This window comes from Cydia strobilella, chromosome 20 (genome assembly GCF_947568885.1).
Source record: "Cydia strobilella chromosome 20, ilCydStro3.1, whole genome shotgun sequence".
In the NCBI taxonomy this organism is placed as follows: Eukaryota; Metazoa; Arthropoda; class Insecta; order Lepidoptera; family Tortricidae; genus Cydia; species Cydia strobilella.
Genome location: NC_086060.1, coordinates 11845071 through 11869658, shown reverse-complemented (window position 1 = coordinate 11869658; position 24588 = coordinate 11845071). Strand labels below are relative to the sequence as shown.

Here is a 24588-nt window from a genome sequence, read left to right as displayed (position 1 = left end):
AGTACCTACAGCTGAACCGAGTTCGCGAATATACTGGAACATGACCAATGAGCGATGTGATTACATTAGAATACGTCGCATGAAGGCATACACGTAAGTACCTACAGCTGAACCGAGTTCGCGAATATACTGAAACAGGACCAATGAGCGATGTGCACGATTACATTAGAATACGTCGCATGAAGGCATACACGTAAGTACCTACAGCTGAACCGAGTTCGCGAATATACTGAAACAGGACCAATGAGCGATGTGCACGATTACATTAGAATACGTCGCATGAAGGCATACACGTAAGTACCTACAGCTGAACCGAGTTCGCGAATATACTGGAACATGACCAATGAGCGATGTGATTACATTAGAATACGTTGCATGAAGGCATACACGTAAGTACCTACAGCTGAACCGAGTTCGCGAATATACTGAAACAGGACCAATGAGCGATGTGCACGATTACATTAGAATACGTCGCATGAAGGCATACACGTAAGTACCTACAGCTGAACCGAGTTCGCGAATATACTGGAACATGACCAATGAGCGATGTGATTACATTAGAATACGTCGCATGAAGGCATACACGTAAGTACCTACAGCTGAACCGAGTTCGCGAATATACTGAAACAGGACCAATGAGCGATGTGCACGATTACATTAGAATACGTCGCATGAAGGCATACACGTAAGTACCTACAGCTGAACCGAGTTCGCGAATATACTGAAACAGGACCAATGAGCGATGTGCACGATTACATTAGAATACGTCGCATGAAGGCATACACGTAAGTACCTACAGCTGAACCGAGTTCGCGAATATACTGGAACAGGACCAATGTACACGATTACATTAGAATACGTCGCATGAAGGCATACACGTAAGTACCTACAGCTGAACCGAGTTCGCGAATATACTGAAACAGGACCAATGAGCGATGTGCACGATTACATTAGAATACGTCGCATGAAGGCATACACGTAAGTACCTACAGCTGAACCGAGTTCGCGAATATACTGGAACAGGACCAATGAGCGATGTGCACGATTACATTAGAATACGTCGCATGAAGGCATACACGTAAGTACCTACAGCTGAACGGAGTTCGCGAATATACTGAAACAGGACCAATGAGCGATGTGCACGATTACATTAGAATACGTCGCATGAAGGCATACACGTAAGTACCTACAGCTGAACCGAGTTCGCGAATATACTGGAACAGGACCAATGAGCGATGTGCACGATTACATTAGAATACGTCGCATGAAGGCATACACGTAAGTACCTACAGCTGAACCGAGTTCGCGAATATACTGAAACAGGACCAATGAGCGATGTGCACGATTACATTAGAATACGTCGCATGAAGGCATACACGTAAGTACCTACAGCTGAACCGAGTTCGCGAATATACTGGAACAGGACCAATGTACACGATTACATTAGAATACGTCGCATGAAGGCATACACGTAAGTACCTACAGCTGAACCGAGTTCGCGAATATACTGAAACAGGACCAATGAGCGATGTGCACGATTACATTAGAATACGTCGCATGAAGGCATACACGTAAGTACCTACAGCTGAACCGAGTTCGCGAATATACTGGAACAGGACCAATGAGCGATGTGCACGATTACATTAGAATACGTCGCATGAAGGCATACACGTAAGTACCTACAGCTGAACGGAGTTCGCGAATATACTGAAACAGGACCAATGAGCGATGTGCACGATTACATTAGAATACGTCGCTTGAAGGCATACACGTAAGTACCTACAACTAAACTATCAGGCTAAAGGATGACTCACGTTAGACCGGGCCGTGATCGGGCAAACAGTGGCGGATTACTTTGCCGGGCGCGTTGTGGTATTCCCAACTAAGGATGGCTGGGGGAGGCGGGAGATGGCGTGCGGTGTTCCACAGGGCTCGGTGCTGGGCCCGCTCCTGTGGAACATCGGTTACGACTGGGTCCTACGCGGGACCACTCTACGGGGGGTCAGCATTACCTGCTACGCTGATGACACCCTCGTCTCGGCCTGCGGCAGGACCTACAGGGAGGCCGCCTATATAGCCACAGCAGGGGTTGCACACGTGGTGCACAGGATTCGGGCGCTAGGTCTGGAGGTCGCACTGCACAAATCCGAGGTTCTGGTCTTCCACGGGCCTCGGAACAAACCACCGGGGGGAGCCCAAATTACCGTGGGAGGAATTTCCATCGCCGTCGGGTCGACGATGAAGTACCTAGGACTCGTTCTCGACAGTAGATGGAAGTTCGAGGAACATTTCAAGCGTTTGGCTCCGAAATTGCTTTCTGCAGCCGGAGCGCTTGGGCGGATCCTCCCAAATCTGGGCGGACCAGGAGGAGCCTCCAGGCGGCTCTATATGAGCGTGGTGCGCTCAATGGCGCTTTACGGGGCACCAATATGGGCGGGCACCCTGGGAACTCGAAGTGCGGCCCTATTGCGTCGGCCGCAGCGGGCCATAGCTCTCAGGGTGGCCAGAGCGTATCGCGATAACTCGCACGCAGCAGCCGGCCTGCTAGCCGGAAGCCCGCCTTGGGACCTTGAAGCCAAGGTTCAGTCCGCGGTCTATTGGCGGGCGCTGGCAGCAAGGAGGGAGGAAAACTGGCCCGCCCCTCAAGAAGTTCGCAAGTGGCGGGAAGAAGCACGAGAAGTGCTATATGAAAAATGGTCGGAGCGTCTGGAGATCCCGGGAGCTAGCCGGGACCTGGTGGCCGCTGTTCGACCCGTTCTGAAAGAATGGGTCGAACGCAAGCACGGTGCACCCTCCTTCCACCTCACACAGCTCCTAACGGGGCACGGCTGCTTCGGCTGGTACCTGTGTGAGAGGGTGGGAAGAGAGCCGACGACAGCGTGCCACCACTGTGATGGAGGAGCCGTGGACACGGCTCAGCACACGCGCGAGGTATGCCCTGCATGGGCAGAGCCTCGCGCTGCGCTGTCCGCGGCTGTGGGAGGAGACCTCTCACTGCCGGCGCTAATACGCCGTATGATCAGCAGTGAGGAGGCATGGGCGGCAGTGGCTTCCTTTAGCGTCACTGTTCTAACGCAAAAGGAAGCGGCAGAGCGATCGCGCGAGGACGACGCGAACTCGCTCCCTCAGCGCCGAAGGAGACCAGGTAGGCGGCGAAGAGCCTTCGCATCAAGGATAATGCCGCCTTAACGGGACCCAGCGGGTGATGGGTCGGGAGTTCCATCACCCGCATGAACAGGTTCGAGCTGGAAGGCCCTCGAGTGTTCCGAGGAGCCTTCAACGAAGTAAGCTGCTAGAGCGGCCGTAAAGAATGGGTTCGCAAGAACAACGCCGACGGGGTATCGGAGGTCTACAACCGAGTTCCCGAAACCCCGTCTACAAAGCACGCGGCGGAACACCCCAGGGGGTTTAGTCCGTGGGAGTCGGACATACCCACTAGGCTTCTCCCGGGCCAGTGGGATCCATAAAGGATTCCCCCTGGGTCATCAAAAAAAAAAAAAAAGGGCCGTGATCGGGCCGGAGCTTCCGGCGCTTAGTTTTCTTTGGAAAACATCACGTGATCACCTGTCATGTCATAGAAAAGTAGGCGCCGGAAGCTCCAGCCCGGTCACTGCCCGGTCTAACGTGAGTCATCCTTAATTCGAACATACATTAATTGACATTAAAACTATATCCGGACGGCATAGTCTAATCATTTCTTTTAGTTAAACCTGAAATATTATACCTATTTATAGGACAGGTGCGATCTGCGCTCGGACCATAGACTACCAATACCATAGCTTCGATAACTACTGCGCTATGGAATTCCACAATTGTGTCGCCAGATTTGACAGTAAGTAAATTATTACATTCATTATAAATAACAATATACCTATGATATGAATTGACACTGCCATTAATATTCTAGCTATTAAGATCGCTGACATTTAATATATTTTTATTTTGATATAAACTCTGATGAAGTTACGTTATGTCTTAGTATTTTTTTTGTAAATATTTTTGTTTTCTGTTGTTTTTTTTTCTTGTTCTTGACATTCGACAATACCTACGTTGGCCCTAGCTAAGTATACATTGACATCTCTTTTTTTGTGATATTTGTTTTATTTATTTATTTTATATTCTATTATTTGATTTCTGTTCTAATCTTAAGTTGACGATCTTTTAGTGAAAGCCTTTGTTTTATCCCTTTTTGTAAAATACTGTGCCTTTTTCTTTAAGAAATAAATATAGACTAATCTAATCTAATCTAATCTATGTTATGTGTATGACTGTGACCTCTTTAGAACGGAGCGCTTATCTTAAAGCGATCGTGCCTAAAACTTGTTTTTGGATTTCAGATGTTTGGTCGATTGCATACACGGGATACTGTACGCCACTCGTAATTGAAAAGAGCCTTTATGTTGGTAAGTTTCGTCATCAATGCCATCATCATCATAAAGTTAAGAGCATGAAAACAGACTAGCACTGCCAAAATCACACTTACAAATGCATAGAAATAGTCCACATTCCCGATTTATAGATATTTTCAACAAAATTCCCGAAAGATTTAAGTCCGAAATAAATCCCACCGCCTTTAAAAATAACCTTAAAAAACTCCTAATTGAAAAATGCTATTATACTGTTAACGAATTCCTAAACGACGCCAATGTATGACTTATTTAAAGTACTTAATTTGATTGCCTAACTTTGACTCAAATAATGACGAATCAGAATTTATTTATTTAGCAAAAATATTGACATTAAATCATTAGAATAAATTTTAGGTTAATCATGTATGTAAGTAAATTATGTGACGTATTATGAATATAAAGATTTGATTATTCTTACTGTAAATTTTATTCATTAAATTTTTTGTTGAAAACACATTTACATGACATTACAGTGTATAAAAAAAATGGAATTAAACAATAAACTACAAAACTAACTAAAATATTTTATTCAAAAAGACCTCCGCGAGCTGTACCGGGTGCAAAGGTGCCCATCACACTTGCCGCGTTACCACGTTGGATAGCGATGGCCAACCTTTGCACCAGGTACGAACCCGCGCGAGCATCAGAGGTCCTCTCCCTAATCCTATGTCCCACCTCCCTAATAAACGATATGGCGTCAGACCCCCAACACCCCGTTGTCTCGAAGGCGAGGGGTACAAAATAATAATTTGCCTCGAGGATGGAATATTTCGTTCTCTTTCTTGAAGCTGCCGACTCTGCCGCAGCGCCAGGTGTCTGCACCGTCCGGCTGAGATGTGACGCGGCGAAAGTGCTGACGCACGTGGCGTCCCACAGTAGGCACTTCCCCTTCTGCCATGGCACCAACGTTAAACCGTCCGGCCTTTTGCCATCGGTGCGACAGAGACCCGGTGGTTCCAGAACACACGGTATGTTCGCGGATATTAGGGCTCTCCGGACGATGTCATTAAGCGCGTGGTGTCTGGGAAATCTTCCTGAGCAGCGACAGCAACTCAATGCGTGATGGCCATTAGCTTCCACCGTGGAGCCGCAGATGCATTTGTGAGATATGCAAACATCGCAGCCCAGGCGAAGAGCTACAGCCACACGCATTGAGTCACTGTCGAGGAGTGTTCCCAGGTGAGGGGAAGGTAATGCCTGTAACCACGCTCCCGCTTCTACCTTTGACACCGACCGGAGTCTTGCCAAATCCACACCCGTAGCAGCACTCAAGAGACGGGCAAGTGTGTTTCTGGCACCCGCGTCATCCCACGCTCTCTGCACTTGTGGAGCCTCAGGCACGGACACAGTTGGGTAACGATCTGACCATATTGCCAGCGCATCGCTAACAAAGGGAATCGTAACCCTGTCTCCATGAGAATGTAACATTTTAGAGACAAGGTCAACGACCCCATGCGCTGACGCTAGAAAGGCTGGCAGGCCTACGTCCCTCGCGCGCCGTAAACCCAGACCACCATGACGTACAGGCAGAGAAGCTTGGGTCCACTGGTCATCAGAAAGCGACACATTTAAGATGGTTTCTGTTGTATCCTTTAAGGTGTCGTCAAAAGAAGACACCTCATCAGGACACAACCACGTCGGGGTGGTTCTTAAAAGGTACGTTATTTTTGGAACCGCAAAACACATTCTAAGTAAAACTAGGGCGACGTGGGTACCTATATTATTGAGGCGCTCCCGGGCGCGCAGAAGGAGCCGTTTCCTGGCCTCTATTGCATCCGGGATGGCGTCTGGGAATATTGGGCAGCCCAGAAGGTAAAAAGTGGTGCGTGAAAGTTCTTTGAGACCGGGAAGCAGAGTCTGAAAAGAATACAAGGAAGAAGAAAAAGTGGGGCTGCAGCAGAAAAATTCACACTTGGTCGCGTTCACCTCCAGACCCATCTCCTTAAGACGTGGAAGAAGAAAATCCAAGTCTTGCTTTACAACATCAGGTTTTCCTCCCAATGTCCCGTCGTCCAAATACCATGTGTTAAGAGGTGACTTTAAAAACGGTATTATCTTATGGATAGCGAGGCTGAAGGTGAGCGGTCCGAGTGGATCTCCCTGCTGCGCACCCACCTGGGAAAGGATCAAGGAGTCGTTGTAGAATAGGTTAGACGGGGAATGATAAACTTGGTTCAGAAAAGGGTATAGAGACGGTGAATGTTGTTCTATTTCGCTCAAAAGAACGTCTCTCTCCACGGAATTGAAGGCATTTTTAACATCTAACTTGATGATAACGCAGTCTGTGTTTGCTGGGTCAGCTACAAATGTGCGAGTGGCATGGATAGCGGCTTCACACCCTCTTTGTGTGCCAAAGCCTAATTGATGTGGCTGGAGATACCCAGCCATTCGTTCCCTTACCGCACGACACCCCAGTTTTGCTACTAAACGCCGAAAGGTGCTTCCCACAGCAATTGGCCGTACGCCTCCCTCTTTTTTAGTTAACGCGCACAGAGAGGCTCCATACAAATACGGGCAAACTTCGGGGTTTAGTTGTCCACTGAGTAAAAAATTACAGAGTTTAACGAGACACTCAAGCAACCGTTGCCCGTTGTCGCCAGCCGAGCTCGACGTCAACTCTTTTAAATGAGCTGGTCGAATTCCGTCCAAGCCCGCGGCTGACCCATTATGAAAAGTCCCAAGCGCTTGGACTACTTCCTCTAAGTTAACGGTCAAGGCTTGAGTAGTCCTATCTGGCTCCCGGGGGAAAATTAAAGGGCGGGACGGGGGCGGGTGCTTTGTCTGTAGGGAGGCAAGAGTCTCAGGACCCGGAGGTGCTATAGAGTCATCTGACATTAACACGCGAGCGGCGCCCCTCACATCACCTTCGAAGACTTTATATTCTATTGTCTTTAGGACAGAGGGCATACGGGAGGAAACTTCCGCGGCACTTACATTTTCAAGCGAAGTAGACGAAAATCCGGTGGCAACTAAGTTATTCTTCACTTTAGACGTGAGATTGCCCGGGGCCTCAACGTCGGGTGCTCTTAGCGCCGAATATGCAAAAGTAAGTAGCGCACACCAATCGGTAGTTTCATTGGTCTCAATGCACTTACTAATAACGTTGCATAGTTTTTCCGCCGCCAGGTTTCTCGCTCCCCGGGGTATGTGACGAAGCACCCGTACTGAAGTTTTAAGAGTGCCGAGGCTCCTGAGGGTGTCCCCAGATGGTTGCAAGCCCTGTGAGCATGTAGTGGCGCGCCCGGGCTGGCTGTGGGGGACGGACTGGATGGCGCGGGGAGCCACCCGAGCAGATGAAGGCTGGCTGCGCTGAGGAGCCACGTTCTTGTGTAGGCGTGTAATGTGCGTCTTAAGGCCCTGTGACGTGAATCTACGAGACGATTCGGAGCAGTGGGGGCAAATCAATGTATGGGAGGTGGAACTCATCTTAAATGTAAAATTATGCTAAATTATGATTCTATAATTAAATTAAATATAAAACTTACAACACAATATAAAAGGGATATAAAAATGTTACATAAATATAAGGTAATACGATGATCCTGGTGCGATCCTCTGGTCACCGTAAGGCCTCAATAGCAAATGAAAAGGAATTATTTACAACACATATATAGTCTTAATTCGTTGGAACGTTTCCGAAAAGCGAAGAAGATTCATCCAAAGGAACAGCCGTTACCTTGCAGAACTGCTATATACTTGAAGCACTTAAACAGCACAACGACAAGGCTGACGTACTCACAAGACTTGGTGCCACGAGGGTCAGTAGTATAAATAACAATAGTAATCACTTGTAGATATTGTAAATTTCGCCGTTGTTGTTGATATTTTTCACAGATATATTTTCTTGTTTGTTTATTTTCTGTATGACAGCTTGTCATGTAGGCCGGGTTATCGATGACGGCGCTTTTTCAGGTTTTTATCTGCAACCTGCGGTCTCCGTGGAGAGATAACAATATCTGAGGATCGTCTATATTTCACCACTTCCAATTTGCCAAAGAATCATCAGAAATAATCCAAAATATATTTATTTAAGGGAAAAAAGATTAACGTGCGTGTTTTCCCGTTGCTAGGTGATTGTCAATACTACAAATTATTACTGTAAATTATGTGTTAGATATAAGTAGTCAATTGCTTCACCCTATCCGGGTTCATGTACCATAGTAATAAGTCCTAGACATAATTCATTGTACATGACTGCAATAAACGAATAAACGAAAAAGGGAAGAGCTGTCTCTTGTCGGTGAATAATCTTTATGTTTTTCTTTCCTTAGCCTTTTTCTTGACAGCTTGATAGGCTTGTGTAGTACATGTACTAAAATCAAAAAGTCACGATTCCCTCCATTGTACTAGACCGAACTATTCCCTAATGATTCTGCTCTTAGTACGTTTTAGTACACTACACGCGAACGAAACAGAATGGGAGCGAGGACCGAGGAGTGACAATGACAGCAAAGCGATCCGAAATGATCCGACTCATCCGACCGAACTAAAACTAAACGTCGACTCTCTCTGTGCACTACTGTACTAAAAGGCCGAACTAGTACAGTTGTGAGATTAAACTAGTTAGGAGCGATCTTTTCAGTGAACGAGCATGCACAACTCTACTGTTTGATACTGCTTGTTCACTTGATTCATGTATGCCCTTTTTGGCTTCCCACTCTTCCTGTTTTCTTCGACTTTCCCTTCGATAATGGTATTTATGAATTCATCGTGTCGTAACATGTGTCCCAACATATACTGTCTTCTATTTGCGATGTTTTATTATAGGCACCGCTTTTCTTGAACTCTATTCTCCTGGTTAGTTAGTTTTCGTCCGCTTATCCGCTTAGTAATCTCATTAGTAATTTCATTAAATTTATAGTGTTTTATTGGCATTTCGCACAAATCATGTCACTGATATTTCGTGTCTGAATTGGTTACCTACGTGATAGGCTACGCCTAGTGTAGGAACCGGTACAACCTTCATTGCTAATGCATAAATGTACATATTTGTTTCTTAGTTGTTAGACCAGATAATTTTTGTTTCTTCCGAAATCTTTGTGTACAATAAACGATTAATATTTTTTTTTACTTTTTTATTTTTTCCATACGCCGCTTATTTTTAAAATAGACATACGTTGATAAGTTTAGAAGATTAAATAGTAATTTAAGGTAAAACGAACGAAACTGGAAGTTGAGAATTCGAAGCCTAGCTCGCACTGAGTGTTTTAGGAACATTATGTTCCTTCCTACGGACGTTTACCACAAAATTGGTGTTCGGTGAAGGAAAGAATTGTACGAAAATCGAACCAATCTTAATAAATTGTTAAAAATTTCGAAGAAGAATACAATACAATACAAATATTATTTTTGGCTCACCAATATAAAAAAGAGCATGACACAATTAAGCACTTAAACTATGGTAGACAACAGGCGGTCTTTACGCTAAAGAGCGATTTCTTCCAGACAATCTTAGGGTAGTGGAGACAAGGCAAGAAAACTAGTAATGTGAGTAGGTGATGCAGTGAGATAGAAATTGAGAAATAATAATACCTAACAATACACATACATAAATAGCAAATAGTATAAACTACATACACTACCATACATAAATAAATATCATATATAACATATTTACGAATATATATAAAACACCACAATGCGGCCAAGAACAATAAGGGAAACAGGAACAGGACATAAGATAACATTACAGAAGTGATAAATAATATTCTTTTACTTGAGTTTGAGTTCGAAAAATATGAAGTGATTTAGCAATCAAAATTGTAAAACCACAATGGTTTTTAGGAATTTTTATTAGACCAATAAACGATAAAACCGACTAAATATTACAAAATGTGAAAAATTGGACTGACTGCATCCCTAAAATCACCAAAGCCAGTGAAAAATATCCTCAAGCTATCCATACTGCATTCACCAAATCACTGCAATATGAATGGCAATACCTACATTACCTACAAAAAGTAACGGGTGAACTGACGAAGACTACAATGACCTAAAGAAAGCAGTCAGGACTCATCTAACGCCCTCCATACTGGGCAGAGAAGTAACATTCATAGACCACGAACTCTGCATTTCCAGCAAGGCTGGGAGGCCTCGCAATTAATGATCCCACAAAGCAAGCCAAAACCTCACATGAAATATCATTAAATGCAAACAAAATACTAATAAACGCAATTCGACCCGGTGAAGAAATTAACTTAGTCGCCCACCAAATGCAAGTATATAAAGTTCTAAACGAAGAAAGAAAAAAACGAGAAAAAAATGAACAACGAACTAGAATAAATCCTAACCAAGCTGACAACGAAGAAACAAAAAAGCATTCAAAGGGCGATTGAAAAAGAATCATCGCAGTGGCTAACAGTAATACCGACCAAAGCTGATCATATCGACCTAACAGACACGCAGTTTCATGATGGCCTTGCGATCAGATACGGGCATGAACCCTCGGGCCTGCCACCAACGTGCGATGGTTGCGCAGAAAATAGTTTTAACCTCAACCACGCACTTAATTGCAAGAGAGGAGGGCTCATAAAAAGAGGCCACGACCAACACAGAGACGACATCAAAATCTGGGCGGAACGAGCATGGGGTTCGGCTACTACTGAACCAATAATGCGAGCCACCACACTTGATCAACCAGGGCTAATAAGCGACATACTAATGGAATGTGTGTGGGGGCCAGCGAGTAATACGTTCTTTGACATTCGCATTGTAAATGCCGACGCCGCTTCGTATGACCTATTCACATGGCCCACAATCGTCCAAATACACGCTCGTGAAAAACATTGCAAATACGATCTGGCTGCAGAGGATCTTAGAGCATCATTTACCCCCCTTGTGGTCTCCTGTGATGGCATTGTCGGAATTGAATATGAATCCTTTATAAAGAAAACATATCTAAAGCTATGTGAAAAACCGGCTAAGTGCGAGTCGGACGCGCGCACGAAGGGTTCCGTACCATTACGGAAAAAAACAGCAAAAAAATCACGTTTGTTGTATGGGAGCCCCACTTAAATATTTATATTATTCTGTTTTTAGTATTTGTTGTTATAGCGGCAACGGAAATACATCATCTGTAAAAATTTCAACTGTCTAGCTATCACGGTTCATGAGATACAGCCTGGTGACAGACGGACAGACGGACAGACAGACGGACAGACGGACAGCGGAGTCTTAGTAATAGGGTCCCGTTTTTACCCTTTGGGTACGGAACCCTAAAAATGGTCTAACCATACTCACAAATAATAAGCTGGATCAAAGTCAAAATACAAATATCAATCATCAGAGCGGTCTGCATGAAAATTAGAGGAACGAGAAGAAGAATAGAAAGATTTTGTTGCGAAGACGGTTGTGGAATACTCATCATAGAACACTAGATTCCCCTTCTTTTTATTATGATATTATTTTATATATTTTGTATTATTTAAAGTAATAAAGTTTATTTCCCCAGTGATTTAGCATGCCTTAAGTCGGTAAGGCAATGAGTTCCACCACCGACCTGCCTGGAACGTAAAGGAATCATTAAAAAATTTAGAAGATGATGACGGGACTTTAAGAAGATAATTGAAGAAGAATGTGTTGAACTAGTTTTGTACTGGCTGATGATGTATGTCTATGATAATATTATTTGAATTTTGGATTTCGCCCGTATGTTATATTTTTTGTCTGCTTGGCACCACTGTGGACTAAAACCTTCTTTCAGCGGGAAAACTGACGAAATTCCTCAAGATTGTGTTAGAGTGTGCATTGTGCAGGCCGATTTCCTAAAGGCGCCTAGATTTATTCAATCTTATTATCACTAAACAATTATGTTGTCTTTTATGTACTCAGGAGGACCCTGACTGTTTGAGTTCCGAATTGTTTAACTGTAATAAAATGGAATTTGATGCCTGTTTCATTCAGAAGAAGGTAAGGCAAGGCCAATAATTTAATTCGCCGGATAATATTCACGAGAAAAGACGCCGACTCTAAGCTTTATATGATTTAAAAGCAACTGATAAAAGGCCGGAATTTCTGGATTACGTTATGAATTTTTCTAAATCTTTTAAGATGTGTGTCGCCGCTAAAGCCGATTACTACTCCTCCAAAAAAGATCCTAAATTCTAATGATAAAATTAAAACTGTATGGCAAGTAATCAGCAATGAAACTGGAAAACGTAAAATGAAGGATCCGCACTACAACCTACGAATTTCTGACTTTATTAAGTTCCGACCGTGAAGTGGCAGATCATTTTCGGCGGTTTTTCTCGGATATACCGGTAGAAACAACAAAATCTCTTAATTTATTGCCAGACGTCGCTGAAGAAATTTTGAAACAAATAGAATAGAATAGAATAGTTTATTTCACAAACAGATTTACAAAACATAGTTACCAAGGGCCCCCGCACTAGGTTGCACCTGTATCGCGGGGAACCAGTTACATTTGTACAACAGAATTTTGTTTCGTATGCAAGTCATACTTTATCATATAACATAAATTTAAAATTTATGTTATATGATAACTCTGTATAATAGCTTCTGTCTCTGTGTAATTCAGAGATTGAAGTAATTTAAAAGTAGTATTTTTGGCCTCGTTTACAGTGCTGTTCCTTAAGTCACAAAGCTTGAGAATGGCGTTATAGGATGCTGCCTTTATGTATTTAGTCCCCAAAACGTTTAGCAAAAGCAGACGATACTTAAGGTACCGGTAAATTAAATATGCGTTTTTTTAAGGAGCGAATTGTAACAAGTCAAGTACTTGGATGAAATATGCGTAAGCACAACTATTTTATGCAGATACAGTTGACGAACAGTTAGAACCCTCGCTTCAGCATAGAGATCTGATGTTGGAAATCGAAAGGGTTTCTTAAACATTACTTTGAACATGGAGCGTTGGGCTCTTTCGAGTTCCAGCATCGTGGTCTTAGGTGCTCCACCCCACACTGTAATGCAGTAACTGATCACTGGTTGGCATAGCGCAGTATATACCATTTTTAGCTAAGGCTTGCAGGCTGAATTGGGGAGCTTTTTGAAAATGAAGATGGATTTCCTAACTTTATCAGCGAGATTATGAATATGATGTTTAAAATCTAGTTTTTCATCAACTAATAAGCCCAGGTACTTAATAACGTCTGTGCGCTGGATATGATCACAATTACAAAGGTTAGTGGAAGAATCATTACATAGGTGAATTTTTATTTTTGGGTCACAAGATAGTTTCGATAAGGCAGTTTTATGGAAGCATATGAATTTGGTTTTATCACTGTTTAGAGTTAGGAGATTGGTACGAAATCAATGCGCTGCAATTTTCATGCCGTGCTCTGCTGTAGCGATGACTCTTTCCCAGTCCTTGTCATTGAAAAGTATTACGGTGTCATCAGCATAACATATTACTTCAGAATTTGGAATATGGAGTTTTAAAATATCGTTGATATAAATTGTGAAAAGGGTGGGACCGAGAATGCTGCCTTGTGGAACGCCGAACTTAATAGGCTCCTCTGGACTTTTGTGTGAGTCTATTTTAACTTGCTGACTTCTTCCAGACAGATAGCTTTCAAACCATGACAGCGGGACGCCACGTATACCAACGTTTTGCAGTTTCCGGAGTAGAATCGGAATTGATACCGAATCGAATGCCTTAGCAAGATCTAGGAAGACGCCGATGCATTTTAAATTGTTGTCTAAGTAAGAAGAAACAAGGTTGACTAGAAGGGAAGTGGCGTCTTCCGTGGATCGATTCCGTCTAAAACCGAATTGTCTATCAGAGAGGAGACCGAAGTTTTCCAAGTATTTAACGAGTCTGGAATTTACGAGCTTTTCTAGAAATTTGGAAAAAGCACTAAGGAGGGATATGGGCCTGTAGTTTCCGGGAATGTCTTTTGCTCCGGCTTTGTGAATTGGGGTAACGGAAGCTGTCTTCCATTGATCAGGGAAGTAGCCTGAGCTAAGGCTAAGATTATAGATATGAGTAGGTGGCTCACTGATGATATACCTTATATATTTTAGGAGTTTATTACTAATCCCGTCTAAGCCTGGTGCGCTGTGGTCTTTTAGCTGCATAATAATGAATTCAATTTCTCTAAAGTCGGTAGGCTGCATAAAGAAAGATAAATTTGAGGCATTGAGTGGTTGAATTTTATTGGCAAGACTTTCCTCGCTTTCCCCTATTGTGGCGGAATGTACACAAATCTTCACATTTTCATATGTCGACCCGAACATTGTTCTTAAGACTTTTAGGTCACTAAATTTAAAAAAAACAGAAGATCTTTGGGGCCTGTCAGTCAAAGTATTACATTCCATTATTGAATCGATTACATCATCCTTGGCTGAGATTTTCGACAGATGCATTGATGCTGGAAATTTCCCATATATTATGAAATATAGCAAAATTATCCCGCCGTTTAAATCAGGAACGAGAACAGATCCCACGAACTTTAGGCCAATTTCAATACTACCGGCATTAAGTCTCGTACGCGCGATACCGACCGGACGTGTACTTTTTGCCGCTATAATGGCTGATAACGTAATTAAGTGTGCGACGGACAATATTGTGATATGTGAACTGCTTGCATTTGTGCAAAATAAAATAGGCGTAATAAATAAAATAAAATTAATTTAGTATGGGATAGCGCATCGTTACTGGTGAATTTCCAATATGGCTTGAAACTCCGGTAGCCGTTTAAGAAGTGTAACACTCTTACGGAGATGATGCTAAAGCCTCCCTAATGGCTAATATAATACTGGTGGAAATATTCGCTGCATTGGGTACGGTCTTAGTGGCTCAGATGGTAGAGCACTGTACTAGTGATCCAGTGGTCGTGGGTTCAAGTCCCACCCAAGACATTGAATTTTTCCCCTTTATATTTATTTCGGCGGTATTTATTAAGCGGTTAGTACAGACTTGTAGCTGGCGCGAGAAGTCTTTTGTGACCTTCCACGTCTCGCATCCATACAGCAATACGGTTATTTCTACGTTTCACCGGAATATTCTGAGCTTGACTCTCCGTGTCAGCTTACTTGATTGCCATACGGGGTGGAGCTGTGTGAAGGTTGCTCTTGCTTTGGCTGGTCCTCTGCGGTCCCTCCAGTTTCCGACACGACGCTCCCGAGGTAAGTAAATTTGTGGACTTGCTCTACAGTCTCTGTGCCAATAAGGAGCGGCACGGTACTTGACGCCCTGCACCTCATCTCCTGAATCTTCCGGGTGTTGCCTTTGAGTCCCGTCTTCATTGCCTCACTTCGAAGGTCGTCCAGCTTGGCTTGCATATCAGCGCGTGTGTAGCGTCAGCAGGCATAGGATACCGGCATAGTCCACATCTTCTAAGATGTTGGAGAGTCCTCACTCTATGCCGCGGCGCTTATTGTCAATGGTATGATGCATGATGCCATCGAGAATAACAAGGAAGAGGAGAGGAGAGAGAAGACACCCTTGTCACATTCAGTGGAATATCCTTCGAGATGAGGACATTGTGCGTCACTCTACAAGAGTAATTCTTATAGATAGCCTTTATGAGGTTGGTGATTTTCTCGGGGACACCAATTTCACGCAGCTGGTTCCAGATACACCTTATACCTTAGCATATCTTAGGCTTTTTCGAAGTCTACATAATATGTTAGGTACATTTTCCTCTGCCATTCAGTAGCCTGTTCTAAAATGATACGCAGCGTGTTGACCTGATCCGTGCATGATCTGTGGGGTCGCAATCCAGTTTGCTCTTTACGCATGAGAGGGATCGGTCTGGTTTTGCACTGTGTCGGTTTCTTTAATCAGTTAATTTTGGGTAAGCGAGGGATTAGCCCACTAAACACTAGCCCAATGGTGGGCATGGAGCCGCCTTGGAGCCGTTGGGCATGCTCGGTTTTGTTTCGGGTTTCCTCCCTAGTGAGTCGGTTCTGCTTTGAGGCGCAGAAGATTCGCCTTTCGCCCTGCATCCTCAGCTCAGCTGCAATACAAAGGTAGCGGCGTCGCGCGGCGCGGTTGTAGCAGTTCCCAAAGGGGACGGCGGGGACGTGGATGACGCGGACTGGCCAGAGCTCTGCGAACAATACGGTGTTCTGCTACGAACACAGCAGATGGCTTCTTGGCATTTTGTAGGTAATGCTGTACTCACTATCAGCGATTCCCACCAAGGTCATACCCTAGCTCCTCCCCCAGTATTATGCTGAAATGCGTGTGCTTACTAGTAAATTACCTATTTCTATTTTTATTTTTATTTAGGAGGGAACTGTTGATAATGCCCATAAAATGATGGCATTACGTATTTTTTCGTTGTTTTTATTTTTCAGACATGACCTACGATCAAATGACCAACGACACCAAACTAAAGCAAATGTACATCGCAGATCTAGATGACGAAACCGATTTCGAAGCCTATGCCACCTACCCCCCTACTATTCGTACTACTAGAGTCCGATACGAGACCCATAAGGTCACTGATGAAAACGGTAACGAAGTAACAGATCAAGACGGTAATATCGTAATACAATGGGTAGCACTCCTTAGCGTCACTGATCAATACGGTAATGAAGTAACAGATGAAGACGGTAATGTCAAGAAAGAATGGTACCCCATTGCGGTTACACACGGGGACTATAATGAAAACGAAGTAACAGGAAAATTCGCACTCCATAAAGTCACTGATCAATACGGTAACGACGTAACAGATCAATACGGTAATGTCGTAACACAATGGGTAGCACTCCTTAGCGTCACTGATCAAAACGGTAATGTAGTAACAGATCAAGACGGTAATATCGTAACACAATGGTACCCATTGTCGGTTATACACTGGGACTTTTATGGAAACAATACTAAAGTCGCACTCCATAAAGTCACTGATCAATACGGTAACGAAGTAACAGATCAAGACGGTAATATTGTAACACAATGGGTAGCACTCCTTAGCGTCACTGATGAAAACGGTAATGTAGTAACAGATCAAGACGGTAATATCGTAACACAATGGTTCGCATACGGGGACTTATATAAAAACAATGCCGAAGTAAAAACTAAAGTCGCACTCCATAAAGTCACTGATCAAGACGGTAACGAAGTAACAGATCAAGACGGTAATATCGTAACACAATGGGTAGCACTCCATAACGTTACTGATCAATACGGTAACCTAGTAACAGATCAAGACGGTAATGTCATCACAGAATGGTACCCATTTTCACCCAACAATACCAAAGGAACAGGCGAAGTAACAACAAAAACAGTTACGAAGAAAACACCGAATACGTGGATCGACGGTATTGTTGCAAATTATCAGTTATATTTTATGTAGGTACGTCTCCCAATAGTCCGGGACTCTATGGTCCCGTGATATGGAAAGGACAAACAAAAAGCTTTATTGCACACAACAAAAGAAATGGTACATAAGTATGAACAGTTATATTTATACCTATATACATTTCTACACACACATATACATATGTATGTAGGGAACAACAGGAGGACTTATCGTTAGTCAGCGATCTCTTCCAGACAACCTTCCGATAGTGAAAAGGCGTAACATTATTCAAGTATATTATAAAAGGACATAAAACAATTTTCATTTAAAGCTAATAGGTATTAAATTGTAAACAGGACAGGTGGTAGCAGTCGCTACAGTCGCGCTTCAGTATTAGAAGTAGATACAGTGGGCTGAACACATGATTGACGCGACAGTATCTCGCCGCGAGATAGACTACCCGTCTTTTACTAACTGTATGAATTAAAGGGAGATGGGTAGTCTATGTCGCGGCGAGATACTCTCGCGCTAATCATGTGCTAGCCCGGCAGTAGTATTTGTAATAGCAGGTCTGGTGCGCTCTCAGGTCACTAACATAGCCAATTTTTGCAGCGAATGTGCGACTATACTCACCAGCGGGACCGCGGACCACGTTTGTAAGGAGAAGCGGTCGCCCACTATTTTTTTATATACTATGTCAGTGGCAAACAAGCATACGGCCCGCCTGATGTTAAGCAGTCTCCGTAGCCTATGTACGCATGCAACTCCAGAGGAGTTATATGCGCGTTGCTGACCCTAACACACCGCACCTTCGTTGAGCTCTGGCAACCTTACTCACACAACGCTATGAGTAGGGTCTAGTGTTATTTGGCTGCGGTTTTCTGTAAGGTGGAGGTACTTCCCTAGTTGGGATCTGCTCTAGATCTGGAATGAGATCCGCTGTGCTGTGATTGTGATGGTTATTGGCTACTACATAGTAACTGTGGCCACTACTGTAAGGCACAACAATAAGGCTTTAATTGGCTTGTTCCTTTCTGATTTGTTAGGAGTGGTCAATTACTATGACCAATAACTATAGCAGTCACCCTATTTTAAGTCGAAGGTCACAGCTTCCCCGTTTTTTTGAGACAAAAAAATAGTTAATAACATAATAATATTTTTTTGGCTTATATAATCTTATTTTACTTATGGCTATGGTGTACATATGGTTTCTTAAAATTCTATTTTGGAATATAATAAAATGGTAATTAGTATTTTTTTTTGTTTTAGTAATTCTATTTTATTTAATTCTATGGGTTATATAATGGTTTCTTATAATTCTATGTTGGAATATAATAAGAAGCAAAAATAGTCTAAGTATTATCTGTGTTTACAATTTGCTTATGCTACCTGTTCCTTATATGGCTATGGAATGCATTGTTGCACCAACATGTGTTTATTGGTATCTTAACGGTTCATATTATATCTGTTTTGTTTACTGTTATAAATACAACATATTAAGCAAGTATTTAGTATTATGGTTACTAAGTTACATTGTTAAGTTATCCATAATTGGTGAATAAAATGTATTTTTTTTTTCTAGAAAAATTTGGTAATTTATAAAAATATAAACTTACTGGATGACAAATAAAAGAATAATTCCTAATCTAAATTATCTTCTGTCAGTGTCATTGTCATTGAATATACGCGTAATTGTTCTCTGTCTCTATCCTTCGTACAAAAAAAAAAAAATTCAACCTGTTCATTAATTTTCTCATTTGTATACACGGTATATTGTTATTTATTTCTTTATTGTGTATACATTATTTTATACCATGAATTATTTTAACTTCTTTTAACACTTTCTTACGTGTTCAAGGACTTTCATGCATGGTAACTCGACCGTATCATGATGTATCAAGCATTTAGTGCCTGCATATATGTATCTAATACCCTCGCGTGGGAATTAATGCTCGTTCCGTACACTATCGAGCTGTAGGTAAGTAAGCTTCTTTGTGATTCGCGTTACTTGTCTTTTAAATGAGTACATATATAGTACTTACACAGCGTATTTTAGCGCATGTGTATTCAGCATGTGGTCGGCCGACCTTATTATTATATTCAATATATTTTATTTTGGATACAAAATAATTATTTTTTTATAGCGCGCTGTTACATAATAATATGTAGACTTGTTAATTTCACAGTATAGTATTATATAATCTGTGATTTCACACATCGGAATAAAATAACTTTCCGTGTGGCTTAGGACCTTTTCAATTGAGAGCTCGCTCTAATGGTTTTAGTTTCAAAGGTTCCGTTTATGGTTTGTATCTTGGTGTACTACCCCGTACTCCCCGTAGTGGAATTAAAAGCATATAAGAGTCTCAATAACTTTTAGGTGATTAGGCTAATCGTTTGACTGCGATAATTATCTGATTTAGCTTCCTATTTTTTGGTTAAAAAAACTTTTTTTTTTCCATATTTCTTCCGTTAATATTTTTATTTTTGCCATTTTTATTTTTTTGGGTATTTATGCCCTTTGTTCCGAAAGTACAAGACTTGCTCCGGTGCGGGCGTATATGATATGGACACCTCTTGGTCCTTTGCACCCTGTATGGCATCCTTTAGCGAGGAATATCCTCGCGATGCTACAATGGTACTTAGTTTGTCATTGCGCAGACCCTCTGCGAATTTATTTATCGCCATTTTTTCTTTTAGAGGTTGCAAGATTTTATAGGCCTGTGGCTTCCCATTTGCCTGTATTACTGTGAGGTTTACGAATAATTCCTCTAACTCTTGGCCGTATCGCTCGATTGTCCTATTCCCTTGTTTTGTAGTTAATAGTTTTGTTTGTATCGCGGTTGCTGATTTCGTTGGTAATAGTCGGAGCTTCATTTCATCAATTAAATTGGTTACACTGGTATGCTTATCTGATATGGTAAGTTTTGCACTTTGAGTTAGACGAGTTTTAGTCACGAAGTTTATTAACATTTTTGCGTCTGATTCCTTGATTAGTGTAGAATACAATTCTATGGCGTCTATAAGCTGTTTAGTAACGGCCTCTGAACCGTCCATGGGTGGCAGCAGTGCTGCCGCCGTTTTTAGGTTAAAACTGTCATTAGACGTCATTTTGTCTTGTTCGTATGTGTTTATGATTTTAATATGACTTTCTTCGATTTTTGTGAAGTATGACTGGATTTACTCTATTTTTTGCTATATTTTTCTATGTATTGTTCGTACTGACTATATAATTCTTTAACTTGTGGGGGTTTTATTCTGACCATTAGCCTCTTTCCGGCGTTCGGGCCCTAATTTTCTGATGTCCTCTTATAAGGATTTTAATTTGTCATGTAATTTTTGAATGTCAGTCATAATTGTCTGTACGTTATTTACATATAATGTTCACATGTATTGTGAAACTGAGATTTTACAACAGTCTTTACACCTTAATAAAAAAAAATTTCGCAAATTATCAAATTAACGCAGTTGTGTTGAATTTGTACCTGTAGTTGCTGTTGCGCACTGGCGGTGGGGTTAGTGGAGAAGGGCTGGTGCAGGTGAGGCGGGTGCTAGACGCTCTGCTCTGCCTTGTTGGTGTTGCGCATCATCGTTGATACCGCTTGTCGCTCAATTTTTCTTGTGAGACATTTATGTATTTTTTCCATATGGCATACATAAGAATGGCGCATATTATTATCAGCACCGCTGTGGTTGTATATGTTGTGATTGTGTTGCTGTCCGCTTGTTTCGCGCTGGCGTCGTTGGCGGCTCCGTTCTGAGCGATGATGACCTCTTCTTTTCTGTTCTTTGTGCACTAACTTCCCATGACTTTGATGGTACTGGCTTTCGCTGGTGCAGTGGAGCTGGCTGGCTAGTGGCTTCTAAGCTGGGGCTGCCTCGAGCAGCCCGTCTGGCAGGCGCAGTGCCATGAAGTGGCTGGCTGGCTGACTGGCTGGCTGGCACGGCTGGCACGGTGGTTGGGCAGCCGGGCAGCGTCTAAGCTGGGGCTGCCTCGAGCAGCCCCGCTGTCACGGTCGCCATGAAGTGTGGGACGTCCAGGGGTATAATGACAACACTGGAGTTGAGTATAGAATGAATCTTTATTGCAAATGTTGGCCTTATATACTAGTGAAACGTACACATGTTTCTTTGTTCTGGTTAATTGTTGCGTAATAATCGAATTAAAATAGATTTCCTTTGTTTGTGTTCATTAGAGCATGAATGCTACATATGGGAGTGTGACGTATCAAATCAGATGGGAGATAGGTATTAGTTGTACAGGGTGATCTTCGGCTGTGGCCTACACCACAAGCCAATAACCATCACAGCACAGCGGATCTCATTCCAGATCTAGAGCAGAGCCCAACCGGGGAAGTACCTCCACCTTACAGAAAACCGCAGCCAAATAACACTAGACCCTACTCATAGCGTTGTGTTCCTGCCGGTGAGTAAGGTTGCCAGAGCTCAACGAGGGTGCGTAGTGTTAGGGCCAGCAACGCGCATGTAACTCCTCTGGAGTTGCAGGCGTACATAGGCTACGGAGACTGCTTAACAACAGGCCGTATGCTTGTTTGCCACTGACGTAGTATATAAAAAAATAGTGGATGACCGCTTCTCTCAAACGTAGTCCGTGGTCCCGGTGGTGAGTATGGTCGCACATTCGCTGCAAAAATTTGCTATGTCAGTCGCATGAGATGCGTTCTCGCGTGCGACTCCATACATCTTGCGCGACATACATAAACTTAAATGTTAATATATTTTTCCTTTTTTATTGTGGGACGTACCACATTATTACAATCTATAAATTGTATATACAGATGTCAATCACAATGATAGATCAGAGTTGATCATCGTTGATTTTTTAATTGTGATTGACATCTGTATATACAATTTATAGAATACATAAACTAATTACAGACATAGATGTACTACCTTATCCTGTTGTAAGTACAAAGTTTCAGAACAAACTAGCTACTCGTTTTAAAATAAAGCGTAACTACGTATGGGGGAACCGAGCATGCCGGGACCCTTAATTACTATAACAAGCATGTTAGGGCACACCGCTCAAAAAACTTATTTGTCCACATCCACATTTTTCATAATTCATAAGCCTTTATTGCAACCATACAAATACAAATAATTTATTGAAAAAAGTATTACCCACCACCACCACCATGGTATAGTAGAGATGTAAATTATAATATACAATGTCTTGCATGACCCACACACACACACACAAACACACAGCACAGCATATCAATAGCTTACTCATAATTATATTTATTGTATTGTATGTAGCAAATTATTAATTTATTAATTATTTTTTTCGTTGTCTTGTTTAGATTTTTTCATATTTCATGCTCTGAAAGTGTGTCATTATTGTTCTAAAAAGTGCGCAGAAAGTGATAGGGATACTAAGGAGAGTTGTGACAATTATTATGTTAACCGCATATTATTATCTCGGTACCAAGTATACCATCGCTATAAAGTGTATAATAATGTGCAGCTTAATTCATACTTTTCCAAAATCTGTTACGAACATGAACAAAAGTATTACGGTTTTTGAGAAAAATCTACGAAAACCAGAATAATTCCCCGTGTCACAACTCTCCTAACACCGAGGTAAGTTGTGACAGCTTCCGAGGTAGGTTGTGATACCCCTTTATTTTGACTACCTATTTAATGATGAAAAAAAAACCATTTTACCATTTTTTTTACATATTAATATTTATTAATCAAACAATGTACCACTTACATTCATTTAATAGCAGATTTGTATCATTTGTACCAACCAAATGAATGTGTTATACTAAAAGTAAATATAAAATGTAATTTAATGGTAATTGTAGGCGAGCAAAGAGATTTATATAGGTTTTTAGTAATAACTGTACATCCTTCTAGATTAACTAAGCTAAGTATAGTATAAAAAGTATTTGTAATGCCATCATCTTGAATATTGAACAATCATTGGTGAGGTAGCGTTCGAGCGATAACTTTCGATCAATATTACAAGTCGTAAGGTATTTATATTGTTAGCAGGTCAATACGTTTTGTTTTGTTACAACTCAAGATAATAATTAATTTTAATAACAAATCTTCTGTGAGTAACCCGGTTTAATATATTTAGTACTAATTATAAGTTGTGTCTAAGCGTACCCACCGTCGTGTGGTTAGTTCTATTAAAAGAGGTTATATTCATTGTGCCAAATAAATGTATTTTTATCACACCTACCGTTGGTTTAATAAAATGGTTAGACCTCCCAATACTATGTTTTGTTTTTCTTTTACTTGATTATTTTCGTTACCTGCCGTGATTGTTTCACCTTATAGTCTGATCGGATAATCAGCGCTGGAAGTCGCCAGTATTATGCTGAAATGAAACCATTTCGTAGCACTTCACCCTTTCTATGTTTTCCTGTTTTGTATAATTTATCTTTTGTATCTTCTTACTAGTAAATTACATATTTCTATTTTTTATTTCTATTTAAAAGGGAACTGTTGATAATTCCCATAAAATGATAGCATAGGTACTTTTTCGTTGTTTTTTTATTTTTCAGACATGACCTACGACCAAATGTCCAACAACACCAAGCTAAAGCAAATGTACGTAGCAGATCTAGGCGACGACACCGAATTCGAAGGCTATGCCACCTACCCCTCTACTGTTCTTACTACTACAGTCCAATACGAGATCCATAACGTAACTGATGAAAACGGTACCGTAGTTACAGATCCAGACGGTAATGCCGAAACACAATGGGCAGCTCTCCTTAATGTCACTGATGAAAACGGTACCGAAGTAACAGATCAAGGCGGTAATTTTAAAACAGAATGGGTTACGGTTACAAATTTTACAAAAAACAATGGAGATAAAGCTACTACTGAAGCTATTACTGAGGCTATTACTGAAGTTATTACTGAAGCTATTAATAAAGCGTATTAGTTATTTAATTGTAAATCGGACAGTAAAGTTGTAGTGTAGCAGT

The 24588-nt window shown here is 41.8% G+C and overlaps 1 protein-coding gene across 1 annotated transcript; it reads left to right on the top strand.

Annotated features, from left to right (window-relative positions):
* The first annotated feature begins 325 nt into the window (after positions 1-325).
* Positions 326-24545, top strand: LOC134750797 (uncharacterized). The gene is made up of 4 exons (XM_063686041.1): positions 326-389; positions 3735-3832; positions 4338-4403; positions 24160-24545. The coding sequence occupies exons 1-4, from the start codon at positions 337-339 to the stop codon at positions 24543-24545; spliced, it is 603 nt and encodes a 200-aa protein (XP_063542111.1). The 5' UTR covers positions 326-336.
* The last annotated feature ends 43 nt before the right edge of the window (positions 24546-24588 follow it).

Coding starts and splice junctions, on each gene's coding strand:
- LOC134750797 (XM_063686041.1), top strand. CDS start 337: ATGACCAATGAGCGATGTGATTACATTAGAATACGTTGCATGAAGGCA. Junction 390..3,734: donor CGTTGCATGAAGGCATACAC/GTAAGTACCTAC, acceptor ACCTATTTATAG/GACAGGTGCGATCTGCGCTC. Junction 3,833..4,337: donor TTGTGTCGCCAGATTTGACA/GTAAGTAAATTA, acceptor TTTGGATTTCAG/ATGTTTGGTCGATTGCATAC.